Source organism: Arachis ipaensis, chromosome B09, assembly GCF_000816755.2.
Source record: "Arachis ipaensis cultivar K30076 chromosome B09, Araip1.1, whole genome shotgun sequence".
Classification (NCBI taxonomy): domain Eukaryota; kingdom Viridiplantae; phylum Streptophyta; class Magnoliopsida; order Fabales; family Fabaceae; genus Arachis; species Arachis ipaensis.
The window spans coordinates 131,906,221-131,918,280 of record NC_029793.2 but is presented as its reverse complement, the minus strand read 5'-3'; the positions used below and the strand labels follow the sequence as shown (position 1 = coordinate 131,918,280).

Here is a 12,060-nt window from a genome sequence, read left to right as displayed (position 1 = left end):
TGTGAATAGTTATTTTAATATTAAAATTTAGATAAATAATTTAAAAATATAGTGTGTTTTTATTTTATTGGTTATTGTTTATATTGGCATTTTATTAACATAAATTATACGATGATCAATGCATATAAAATATTAAGTAAAAGCATAAAAAAATTTAAGTAAATCCAATCTGTGTTGACTACTAAAGACACAAGTAATAACTTAATTCTTTAACAGAGAAATTTACAAAAGTACAAATTTTGTTCTCCCAAATACTAATTAATTTCATTTTTCATAACTAGCACATCAATTTGAGAAAAAAGAAAGAAAAATAAAAGAGAGAAGGAAAGAAGAAACTAACGGTTGTGCCAGATGTTGTTGGCAGCAAGTTCAGCCTTCTTACTCCAAGAATCGAACATGTTGAGGATGGATTCCATGGGGCTGGTACTTGGAGGCTTGTCAAGGGGGCTATGTTGAACATATGGATGCTGCTGATGGTAATACTGAACTCCAGGCTCTTCACTTGGTGCACCCTCCACTGCTGCTTTCTTGTTGTCTGGGTGGCTACTTGGCACTGCTGGCTTCCCCATTATGTGCGTCTCCCACTTCGGTACAGATGGAGATGATGAAGACGATGCTGCAGATTGATCGTTTTGGTGGTTGTTGTTGGCGGTGCTCATGTTGAGAAGAAAAGGCAGAGTAGAAGAAACTATAAGGAACGTTTACNNNNTTATTATTATTATTATTATTATTATTATTATTTTATTACGCGCTTCGCTTAAAGAGTATTCGAGAAGGTAATGCTGTGGATCCGTTAAAGGTTGCTTAATCGCGTATAAGGTGACATGGTTAATATTATTAATTTATTATGCTTAATTCTTTATTCAACACTTGGCAGCTGAATTTTTGTCCACAGAACTAATTAGCTGGACCCACGGAAATGAACATATCTAGTTTGTCATCCTCCATTTTCTCCTCGCTCTCACGCACACGACAACAAGTGGCAAGTACCAGTCGCATCGTCACTGTCGCGGGAGTCCAAAGTTGCTGGGGAGTCTTTCTCTGGTCCGACACTATTTTATTTTGACCGTTTTCTTCTTCTTTAACAAGAACGAAATCAGAGTGACCCCTCACTAGTGAATCCTCAACGACCGCCGCAGCTTTTTTTTTTTTTGGGTCAAGTAGATTGGACAATCCAATTTTAGGTATCACAACACACATTCACACTACACACTCACTCACACAATATTTAGGGGTTCATATTCAACACTTAGTGTATTCACCAAAATTTGAACGGGAAGCAGCATATTAAGAGGCACATGGTTTAACCAGTTGAGCTAAGCCTCCGCGACAGCCGCAGCCGCAGCCTTTCAAATTCGAAGGATATGGTGATCTCCCTTTCCTGCTCTTCATAGCTGATCAAAGGAACGGTGATGGTGGCCCGAGCGTTTCCGAGGCCCAAAACCAACTTGAGTTCCCGGGGCCAGGGAAAGGATCTCAGCCCAAAGCATCCACGTCAGCAGCACTTGGTTGACCGTAGTAGTCAACAACAGCCTTCATTAGGGGCTTGAAATTGAGTCGAGGCCCAGGCCCAAAATAGATCTCGTCTGCGCTGAGATTGTGTAACGCGCACTCGTCCGCGAGCACGTATTTCTGTTCCACTGGAACGCGAAGGGCAATAACGCGCTCATTTTCAGCGATAGCACTTCCGAGCAAATCGCCAATCCCATCGGAACAACAAGCTTCCATCGTGCCCGATCGCTTGTACCCACAGTAGCTGCATCCTCTGATCTTCGGATTGGAATCTAATCAATTTAGGTTGGTCCATTGTTTAGTTCATCAGTTAGTGTGTTGGAATACTGATTTGTGCATAAAGAAATTTATTAATTAATGATAAATTTTTAAATAAAACTTAAATCCATAACGGAGTAGTTTTTAAATTGTTGAATTAAAAATACATTAAAAAATCTAAAAGAAAAAAAACTCCTTCTATGTAACTTCGATGTTATTCTAATATTAATATTGTGATTTAATTTTGGTTAGTTAGAAGTAATTTTCTAAAGAAAGAATAAAAATAACAAGAAAAATAAAAAAATTGAAGTGAAAATAAATTATTGATGAGAAATAAGAGACAATCAAAATTTTGAAATAGAAATAAACATATAAAAGTTGAATTATATGAAGTTAATTTATTTTAACAAAATCCCATATACATGCATGAATTAGTGTAAGGCTGAAGCATTATTCATATGAATTTGAACATCTGATATTATTATTAGCCTATAATATGGTAAGGAGCACTTCTAACTTAGTGGTAAAGTGAGGTATAGCCTTAGATAAAGTTTAAGGTTTGTAAATTAATTCACATGACATCTCTTACTGCGATTTAGTGTTTCGCTGGTGTACCGTGGGGACACACGGGGTCATGCGTCCGACCCGCACTGGTTTGCATTAAACCGTCCAATTTTTAACGAATTTGATTGTTATTGGCCGGGTTAATTGTGGGAGTGATGATTTGAGTATAATTATTATTTGTAACATTCTGAATTTTAAAATTAAATAATAAAGTATATATTGGATTTTGAAAATATTGTCATTGTCTTTATTATATCTTGGATTGAAATAAATTACTATAATTTTAAATTGTTTATAAAATTCACCATTTTTTCCTCCAGAAATTTTACTTATCTATTCCTCTTTCAACTAGTTTCTCTCAAAAAGTACAATCCAACTTCTCTTTGCCCTTCTCTTTATGGTGTTGTAGCATGCCTCTTACACTACCCCAATACCCTTGTTGGTATGTAAAAGATTGAACTAGTTTAAATCAAAACCGAATTTAAAGCAATTTTATTGATCCAGCTTATAATTGTGATTAATTAAATCAACAACCACCCAATTATCCAATCCTATAATCTCCACCACCACTACAACATTTTTAAGTTATTGCAACATATATGATAAATAACACTTAAAAAGTATTGTCTAAACTTATCAAAAGCAACGTTTAATGTTTGTTGCAATGAAATAATGTTATGGCAACATTTTTGTAATCAACACGTTATAGGCGTTGTCTTTCATCAATTAGAGAACAGGTAAAAAACGTTACTTTAACAAATTACACTTGCAACACTTATAACATTCATATATTACACTTTATAGAAGTTGCTTTAAAATCTTTCATAAACTTCCCATCATAAGTGTTGTCTAAAACATGTAAATATAATTAAGACAGTGAATACATCATCTTTCATTCATTCATCATTTTTGTGTTTATAACATTATCAATTAGAAACAAAATTCTATGAGGAACCCTAACCCCAACCCTTTCATCATCTTTTGAATTTCCCTAAATCGATGCTATTTGCGGTTCCTTCTCTACTCGCACTGAATCATTCCCTCTCTACTCGCGGTTTGTGGTGCGTGTTCTTTCAATTGATGATTTCGTCGTTGAATCTCCGATGCCAGAGCGTGAAGGAGCTCAACGGCGAGTCTGATTTAGAAGCGTAGTCTCACCAGACGGTTACATCTCCATATGCGGCTTCGGTTTCCTTCTCTCCGGTACTTTGCAATTCTCTCTCTCTTTCTCTCTCTCTCTCTCTCACACACACACACACTTACACAACTCTTTGCGTTGTCATTTAATGCATTTATGGATGCTAATGTGATGTCGTTTTGAGGCAGAGAAAATGTGATGCCGTTGACATGCACACTTACACTCCTTTTTCCGCCGTGTCTTGACAGTTGTTGTTAATTTCTTCTTCACTCGTGGCACTGCCAATCTCAAAATTGAGGTCCTAGTTGCTTACAGTAATTCTGGTTATATTTAAATTGAAATTCAGTGAAACTTATGCATAGTAGTGTGATTAACGAAAGGGAGAGAATAATAAAAACCAGAGGTGCTGGCTCTGAACTGCAATGCACTGAATTATTAGTTAGGAATACTTTTTTAAGGTCAACTTGTATTGCCTTGTGACAGGAATTTCACTAATGAATTATTCTTTTTTCCAAGGGACTCAGAAACCAGCATTTATAGAAAGAGAGAGGGAATATCGATTTTTAGCTGTGAGTAGCTTTTTTTTTTCTAATTTAATCCGGTGACAAAATCCAACTTGTCAACTGTTCAATTATAATTTTATATAATTTGTCCTCCTCAGGTCTTTCCTGAATCACTAGATGAGGAGCTCTTTGTCAATCCAGCAGTATGTGATTCAAACTTTAAATCTTAGTAATCTTTTATTATCTTAAGTAACAATGGTTGTTATTTATAATGCTAAAATTAAATATTCGATGCTAATATTTTATTTGTGGTTTTGATGAGAAATTACTGCTTAATTATTTCTGGTCCTATAAAATCACTACAGTGTTTTATTGTTATGATATATTTTTGTGGTAGAAATAGATAGCCAACCAGCAGAAGCCTTCATGAAATGATGTAAATTTTAGGCTTGTTATTCAATTATTGTTGGTGAAATTTCAATTTAGGAAATTAACATTGGATTCATCTCAGTAGTAAAATTCAATTCTAGAGTTGAACACAGATGGAAAAGAGTTGTAGACCTAGAAAATCCTTAAATGCAACAAAAAAATTGTTGAAGTTTCAAATTAGGAACTCATCTTGTAGAAATAGCTCAAATCAAAAGAATTCAATGTCTTAAGAAATATTTCAAATGAAAACATGTACAATTTAGTATGTTTTTAAATAGTCTGATCAGGAACTTTTTATATTTTTCAGATTCTATAGTTTTTCTTGTATTAATCAAACCTACACAATCAGTTCTTGACTTAGTGCTTCCTATGATATAATGGAAGCTAGTACTTTTGTTTTCACAGAGGCAGTCTAAATTCTGTAGTGGTTTTAACATCTAATTGGCTATGGTTCTAAATTCAATCTCTTACTTCTGACAAGTTTCATTGTCTTGTTTAAGCTGCTTTGAAGCACCCTAGGACCCCTCCAACTAATCAAATTAGTGACCGATTTAGCTACCGATGACAAATCCAATCTAGTTAGTCGCTAAAATCGGTTACTATTTTCCAATTCGGGATCAATGGTTGTAAGGTTTCGTAATTTCTCCTTTTATTCTGGTCTTGATCACACTGTTGAAATGTTCTTTCCTTCTTAATATTGCAATCTTCATCAGCTTAATTAGATTTTACTCTACTGTTTTGATCTGTTGCTTGCTGCATTGCTGGATTGTGATTCAACAAGTAATTTAAGTATAGCTTTCAACAAGTAATTAGACTTTTTATATGTAGTTGAAGCTTCTGGTGTAGAATCATATCACAAACACTGATTATGATATAAACACAAGCATGCACACTGCATTATGTGCTGAACTAGGAAGATGATTGCAGCAGGGATTGGTTATGAATTTATCAGACAATTAGACATGATCACATCACATGAATATTATTTCCAAGAATCTAGTATTTGAATGCCATATATCTGGTTCCCTTTAACATTTCAGTTGAATTATAAGTTCACCTCCACAAGCTCCATTTCATATTCACTGTATAATCCAATATACAAACACCAAATGTGTAATGTACTAATAGGAGCTTCAGAAGAGACTCTAATGCTTGCTGAACCTATGGCTGGTAGTTGTGCCTGCTCATACGAATTTGGTCTTTATGTGATGTGCTGCTGCTTGTTTCAAATAATATTATGTAGATTAATGTTATTTAAAAGTAGTTTGCCTCCTTGGCTTGCACAACACAACTGATCCTACTACTGGATTCATATCCAAAGAGTTGCCAAGTGAATAGTGGCTATTTTATGTGCTGCTCCAAGGAAGCCTTTAGAATTAGTGTGGTGATGAAGATATGAGTAGTCTGCAGAAAGTTCCTATAAGTTTAATAAATTTGCTTCTTGTTGTCACATTAGAGAAGGTTTAAAAAAAACACTGCACGAGTCCATGGTAATTTCTGTTCTTGTAGCTTCCCTTGTCCAATACAGATTATAGTATCTTATTAATTAAAGTTTTGAATTAAAAATATTAACTCACTTCTAAAAGATTAATTAAGGGATGAAAAACTACCTCGCATTGAATTAAAAATATTAACTCGAATACAGAAAGGAAGGGATTGAAGTCCTTAGTGATAATAAACTGGCTTGAATTAGTACAAGTATATTGAATTTTGTATAATTAGTTTATATATGTAGTGTTTTTAATGTCTGAAGTGATTATAAAATATAAATACACCCATTGTGTCTGAATATATTTCTTTTGTGTATATAATCATATGGTTACAGGAGAAAAGAGGGACTGCACGGGGATTCAGTTTAAGCCACCTGGGTGTTGGGTTCCACTTCCATGGTTGAAGGTGGTCAAGTTAGCCATCTTCACATGCTTCTTGTGTTCTGCACTCTTCTTCTTAGTTGTCTTTTTTTGTCTTTACCTTTATTTCAATCAATTCTTTTACTTTCACAATTAAACTTTATTAATACCTACAATTTTCCAGATCTTGACTCTCAATATCTATTTACTTTGGTTTCTTCAACTAAATGACTTTATCTATTAATACCTACAATTAAACTTAATGTCATTTCCAAAACAGTTTGTGAAAACAAGTTTTTGAATAAATAATAGATCTATAAACTATCTAAAATAATAATAAGAATGAGATGACTGAGTAATAATTATAATAGTTAGAAAATTGATCAAACTAGTTGAATGCTTTTGTAATTGGTATAAAAAATTTCATTGATCAAATGTTTTGTTCAACAGAAGCATGCAAATTGCTGAGGCTCTCCAAATGCAAATGGAGGTGCAGAAGAAACTTTATGAGCAAATTGAGGTAGGTATCTAAATTAAAATTGAAGCATAACAAGTATATGTTAAAGATCAATATGGATAATGATTTTTCAGGTGCAGAGACATTTGCAGCTTAAGATTGAAGCACAAGGGAAGTACTTGCAATCAGTACTACACAAGGCACAAGAACTTGCAGGAATGATCAACAATGGCAGCCCGGGATCTCCTCCGATTTCAAAACTGACAGAAACAAGAGGAGGGTTCAGTTGGAGCTGTGGGCAGAGGAAACAGAACAGGGGAACCATGTGTTCACTTGAAATTTAAAGTTCTTTGACATCTTCTGAAAGCTCAATGGATCAAAGGCCTAATAGTACTAACACTACTAATACTACTTCACTTGAATTGTTGCCACTCTTCAAAGAATCTAAGGAACAAGAAGATGAATCTATTATTAGGAGAAAGAGGAGTTCAAGCTGCTTTGTTGATCAGCCATCAAAGATGAGCAGATCTGAATTATTATATAAAGTTGTGTTCTTCCAAGGATGCCAGCTTCTCGTCATCATGGAAAAGGTTATCTAGGTTTTTGTATTTGGTTTTCTTGTTTGAGCAATATAGCGAAATTAGCTGAAGTATTTAACCAGTAATACTATGGGGTCTAACTTTCTAGGATTTGCTTGCAACTTTCAAGCACCACACTCAGCTTTCCTCTCTGCTAAAGGACAAGATGTGAGAAAGATTCTCAAGCGTAAAGACAGTGATACTGGTGAAAAAGGTACTCCCTCCCTCCTTAAGAAATTTGGGAGTTGAGTTTCAAGTGGTTCACATTTCTTCTCTTTTTTAGCTGGGATTGCTTTTCAAGTTGTTTTTTTCTTGCATATTTTGTCATTTGGGGTTAAATGGTGTCTTTTGGTCTTTGATTAGTGATTGATGAAGGTTACATTGCACAACAGAGCTTCTGGATGTTCCTGCTCATTGATTCTTGGTTGTTTAGGCATGCCATTGTACTTCTGAGCCGGTTTTGTTCAAATAATTGATTTGGTGGATTGCAATTTCGTTTCTGTGCAGATAGTTTGAGATTTAATGCATGCTTTGGTTTTTGAGACTTAATGCATGCTTTTGTTTTAATTAATTCTGGGAGAGCTGTTTTTTGCATATTTTTTAAATTTCAAGTCTTATTAGAACACTTATTAAACATATTAAATATTTAAATGTAGAAAGTTTTAATGAAAAATGTTAACTAACTGTAAGCTTCTTTTTTTTTTTTTTTATGTTTTCCACTATTTTAACCAATTTCTTTAAAGGACTATTTAGCTGAATTATTAAAAAATCATATACTTATCTATATCGGGTACATGAATAACAATATACTTTTTTGTTGTGTATTATTTGCAGATTTAGCATATGGGACAAGTCAAGCATGGATATAAAATATGCAAGTAAATTGATATTTTTTGGATAAATATTAATTACTATTTTGTTATGACAATTATTGTTAGACAAGAATTTTATTATTTTGTTGAAAATTATTGATAAACATGTATTTGAAATACTAATTAAACTTTTTAATATCTATTTTAATTAGAATTTTATTATTAGTTATTTTGTCTTTTTTATAAATTTTTTTTATTGTGCACAAATTTATTTATTAAATAAAATAATTACACATGTATGAACAAAAAATTTTATTGTAAATTTTATTTTTGTGTATTTTTATTACAAAAGTAACTTTTATTTTTACCAAAAAGGCAACCCTTCTATTAGTTGCATATTTTGAATATTAGACAACACTTGTATGGTTGTATATCCAAAAGAAAAAACAACACTTGTATAGGTTGCATATCCAAAAGAAAAGGCAACACTTATATAGGTTGCATATCCAAAAGAAAAGGCAATGTTTTAAAAGGGTTGCATTTTATTGCAAATAGGCAACATTTTGTAGTAGTGGCCAAAATATAAGAGAAAAGACAACACTGAAAAAGTGTAGTCTCAAACACACATTTGAAGTGTTGTTGTTTTTCAACCAAAGGCAACACTTACCAAGTGTTGCAAGTGTTGCTCTCAAAAGCAACGCTTTTGAAATAAAAAAGTGTTGCCTTGATCTAAGGCAACAGCTGCATATGCAACGCCGCCCAAAAACGTTGCCTTAGGTCCAAAAGTGTTGCCATAGATCAAAAGCAACCTTTTGTCAGCTTTTAGGCAACACTTTTTAAAAGTTGCCTCAACCTGAAAATGTTGTAGTGCACTAAACACACATGGTGACATTAAAGCCAAAGTTTCCTTATAGGAGAATAGAATATGCAGAACTCCAACGACCAAGAGATGGGTAATAAGGTAACAACATTCAATTCAATTCAATTTTTTTCTTTCTAGCTTCCATAAGCTGACAATTGTACATAATTTGTTTAATGCACCCACTTTAGAACAATTGAGCAAACCAACATTGAACAAAGAGAGCCCAGATTTGCCAGAGCTATGAAATGGACCCAACCTTCCCATAATAAAATTAATAATAATAATAGGCCTCTCTTTATAAGCACAAGGTCCATTGAAAGCAGTGTACAAAACATTACTACTTACCAACATCAAAGTACACAAAGACACATACTTACATATTACAGCTACAAAGGTACAACATACCAATAACAAAAGCCTATAATGTGGCCTACCCATCAATCTCCCTTCTTATAATATCCCTTCACACTTCACTTTCAAAGCATTAAAGTCATAACTGCCATGCATTGGAAATCAAAATGTAGAAATTGCCAAACCTCTATTCCAAATTCTCTCTTTTTGCTTCATTCTCCTCTTCTTACTTCTTACATCGTTGCAAATATACACACATATTTTGATTTCAAATGTGAAAATAAAGAGGTGTGTTTTACATTAATATTAAGTTATTTTAGTTAAAGACGTTAATATTAGGGATATTAAACCGGAAAAAAAAAATCATAACTCACAATTTTATATAAGATAAAAATCAAAGAAATTATGACTTCCGAATAGGTTAATCTTTCGAACTGTCGCTGAATTTACCGACAGACAAGAGATAATCTGGCCAATTGAAACATCTTAGTAGCCAAAGAAAAAGAAAACAAAAGCGATTCTCATAGTAGCGACGAGTGAAATGAGAGCAACTTAAACCGTGAAAATAGAATTGTGGAAGAGCTATACAAGCTTCGTGCTGCTAGGCGAAGCGTGGAATGCTGCACCCTAGATGACGAAAGTCTAATAGCCGAAAGCATCACTAAGCTTAGGTTCTAACCCGAGTAGCATGGGATAAAATTTTGCACAATAAAATAATAATTCACAATTGCAAGGAAGACAAAATTTTTTTTAAATTGTCATTCACAATTTGTATTTATATATTTTTTTTAAATCATGATTCAGATTTTCATCTTATCACTTTTCAATCCAATATGTGGGTATTACATATTTACATACTTATTAATCAATATTCGAGAGTCACACCACATTTAGGATTATGTAAAAAATAGTTCTTCATGACATTTAGGATCAAAATAAATACTACAAACTGGGGTAAAAATTTTCATAACATTGTTCGTGTAAAATTCTTCTTGTCTAGGTGATATTAGAAGTTCAACTTACTCTTTAATATAGTACTAGAAGATGCTAGAATAATATATGTAAATAATTCTTACAAGATGTTAGAAACAAAGTACAAGATTGGCAACAAACACTGAAGTGGTTTCATAATGTGGAGTAGTTACTATATTATACAGATATCAATTAAAGAAACCATATTAATTGAGCTGCAATGTTCAGGTGAAGATAACTAATTTGTTGGGCAATAAATTAAGTAATTGACAACACTATCAGCATATGTTAGAAGAAAACTAAAAAGCCTAAAAAAGAAAAATTAAAAGAAAAAGAAATACAAGTTGAATCTTTGTTCTTGATGGAAGAGCTAACTATACAACTAGACATAGACACATCACCAACATTGTTTCCATAAAACTGCACCATAAGCCATTGGTAACATGGCTAGAAACCCCCATAGAGGATATGTAGTTATGTGAAGTCACATTCACATTCCCATTGAGAATCTTAGAATTTGAATTATATTCTACCAAATTAACCTCTTCTTGGTGTTGTTGGCATGGTTTTACTCCATAAGGAACACTGCTACTTGACATTTCTCTAATTTGGTAACAAAGGTTTGGGTTGTTCCATGCACCAAAACGCCTCCCTAATTTTCCATAGAAGTCCTTGGAGAATTTAAGCTCTCCTATGAAATTGTTTCCACTTAGGTAAATTGCATTGAGGCTAGGAAGAGATTCTAGCTTAGGTGACAATGTTCCTGTGAGGTTGTTATCACTTAGGCCTAGAAATCTCAATTTCTTTAACTCTGATATTGACTCAGGAATTTCACCTATTAGCCCCATGTTAGAGAGTTCCAAAACTTCCAAGTTCTTAAGCTTTTCCCACTTTAGGACATTGATGCTTCCACCTAAGGGATTGTTGGACAAAACCATTTCTTCCAAGGAACACATTTCTTCAAGAGACAAAGTTAATCCACCAGAGAATTTGTTGCTTCTAAGGTCCATAAGTGTCAAATTCTTAAGATTAGCAAATTCATTTGGCAAATTACCTTCCAAGTTGTTGTGGCTAACATCAATCTTCAATGCTGAAGTTAAGCTTCCAAGTGTCGAAGGCAACACCCCGGATAGCGAATTCTGACTTAGATCAAAGATTAATAAGTCCTTAAGTCCACCAAATGTATCCGGAATGTTACCATTGAAATAGTTTCCAGCAAGAACAAGTCTTCTCAATTTGATGAGACTACCAATTTCTGTTGGAATTTCACCTGATAAGCCATTCTCTAGCAACACAAGCGATTCGAGGTTCTTGAGGACACCGAAACTTGAAGGAATGGTTCCAATTAGGCCCTTGTTTGATCTGAACTCGAGCGATTCTAAGCTTTCGGCTAGTTTGTCCCAGCTTCCAGCCGGGATGCTAACTGGAAGCTTGTTTGGTGATTGAAAGCAATTGAAGAAGGACAGAGATTTCAGGTGCCTTAACTCAAACAATTGTGGCCTAAATTCCAAATTTGGAGCACAAACCAGAGAGTTATCATGGATTGGTCCAATGTTTAAGACAGTAACATACCAAAATCCATCAAACAGATCACAAGATACACCCTGCAATTTAAAATAACATCACCACACAGATCATAAAAAGAAAAAAGAATAAAAGTTATTGCAATGTTTGTAGAAAACTTATCATTTCAAAATAACTGCCAAAAGTTCCTATTCCTAGTACACGGTTTAATCAGAAAATGAATAGTTGCTGTACCATAAAATCTTTTACA

At 33.7% G+C, this 12,060-nt stretch overlaps 2 protein-coding genes and 1 long non-coding RNA gene across 8 annotated transcripts in view; 1 reads left to right on the top strand and 2 right to left on the bottom strand.

Moving 5' to 3' along the window:
* The window catches only part of LOC107619232 (GEM-like protein 5), a 2,698-nt gene extending 1,920 nt beyond the window's left edge, over positions 1 to 778 (bottom strand). Inside the window, exon 1 of the mRNA XM_016321486.2 lies at positions 341 to 778. Coding sequence (XP_016176972.1) covers positions 341 to 659 — 319 coding nt within the window. The 5' untranslated portion in view covers positions 660 to 778. The remainder of the gene's footprint in view (positions 1 to 340) is intronic.
* LOC107618957 lies at positions 3,216 to 8,326 on the top strand. 5 transcript variants are annotated; one of them, XR_002353314.1, is made up of 9 exons: positions 3,218 to 3,537; positions 3,721 to 3,770; positions 3,989 to 4,041; positions 4,134 to 4,178; positions 6,230 to 6,300; positions 6,705 to 6,774; positions 6,846 to 7,301; positions 7,399 to 7,503; positions 8,124 to 8,326. It is a non-coding gene; the product is annotated as an uncharacterized LOC107618957 (long non-coding RNA). The 5 variants fall into 5 exon arrangements; XR_002353312.1 differs by having other exon boundaries at positions 3,661 to 3,770; XR_002353313.1 differs by having other exon boundaries at positions 3,216 to 3,537; positions 3,721 to 4,041.
* Positions 10,443 to 12,060, bottom strand: part of LOC107619796 (piriformospora indica-insensitive protein 2-like) — an 11,360-nt gene continuing 9,742 nt past the window's right edge. For both annotated transcript variants that reach the window (XM_016322079.2, XM_021110472.1), the window contains exon 4: positions 10,443 to 11,890. In XM_016322079.2, coding sequence (XP_016177565.2) covers positions 10,661 to 11,890 — 1,230 coding nt within the window. In that variant the 3' untranslated portion in view covers positions 10,443 to 10,660. The remainder of the gene's footprint in view (positions 11,891 to 12,060) is intronic.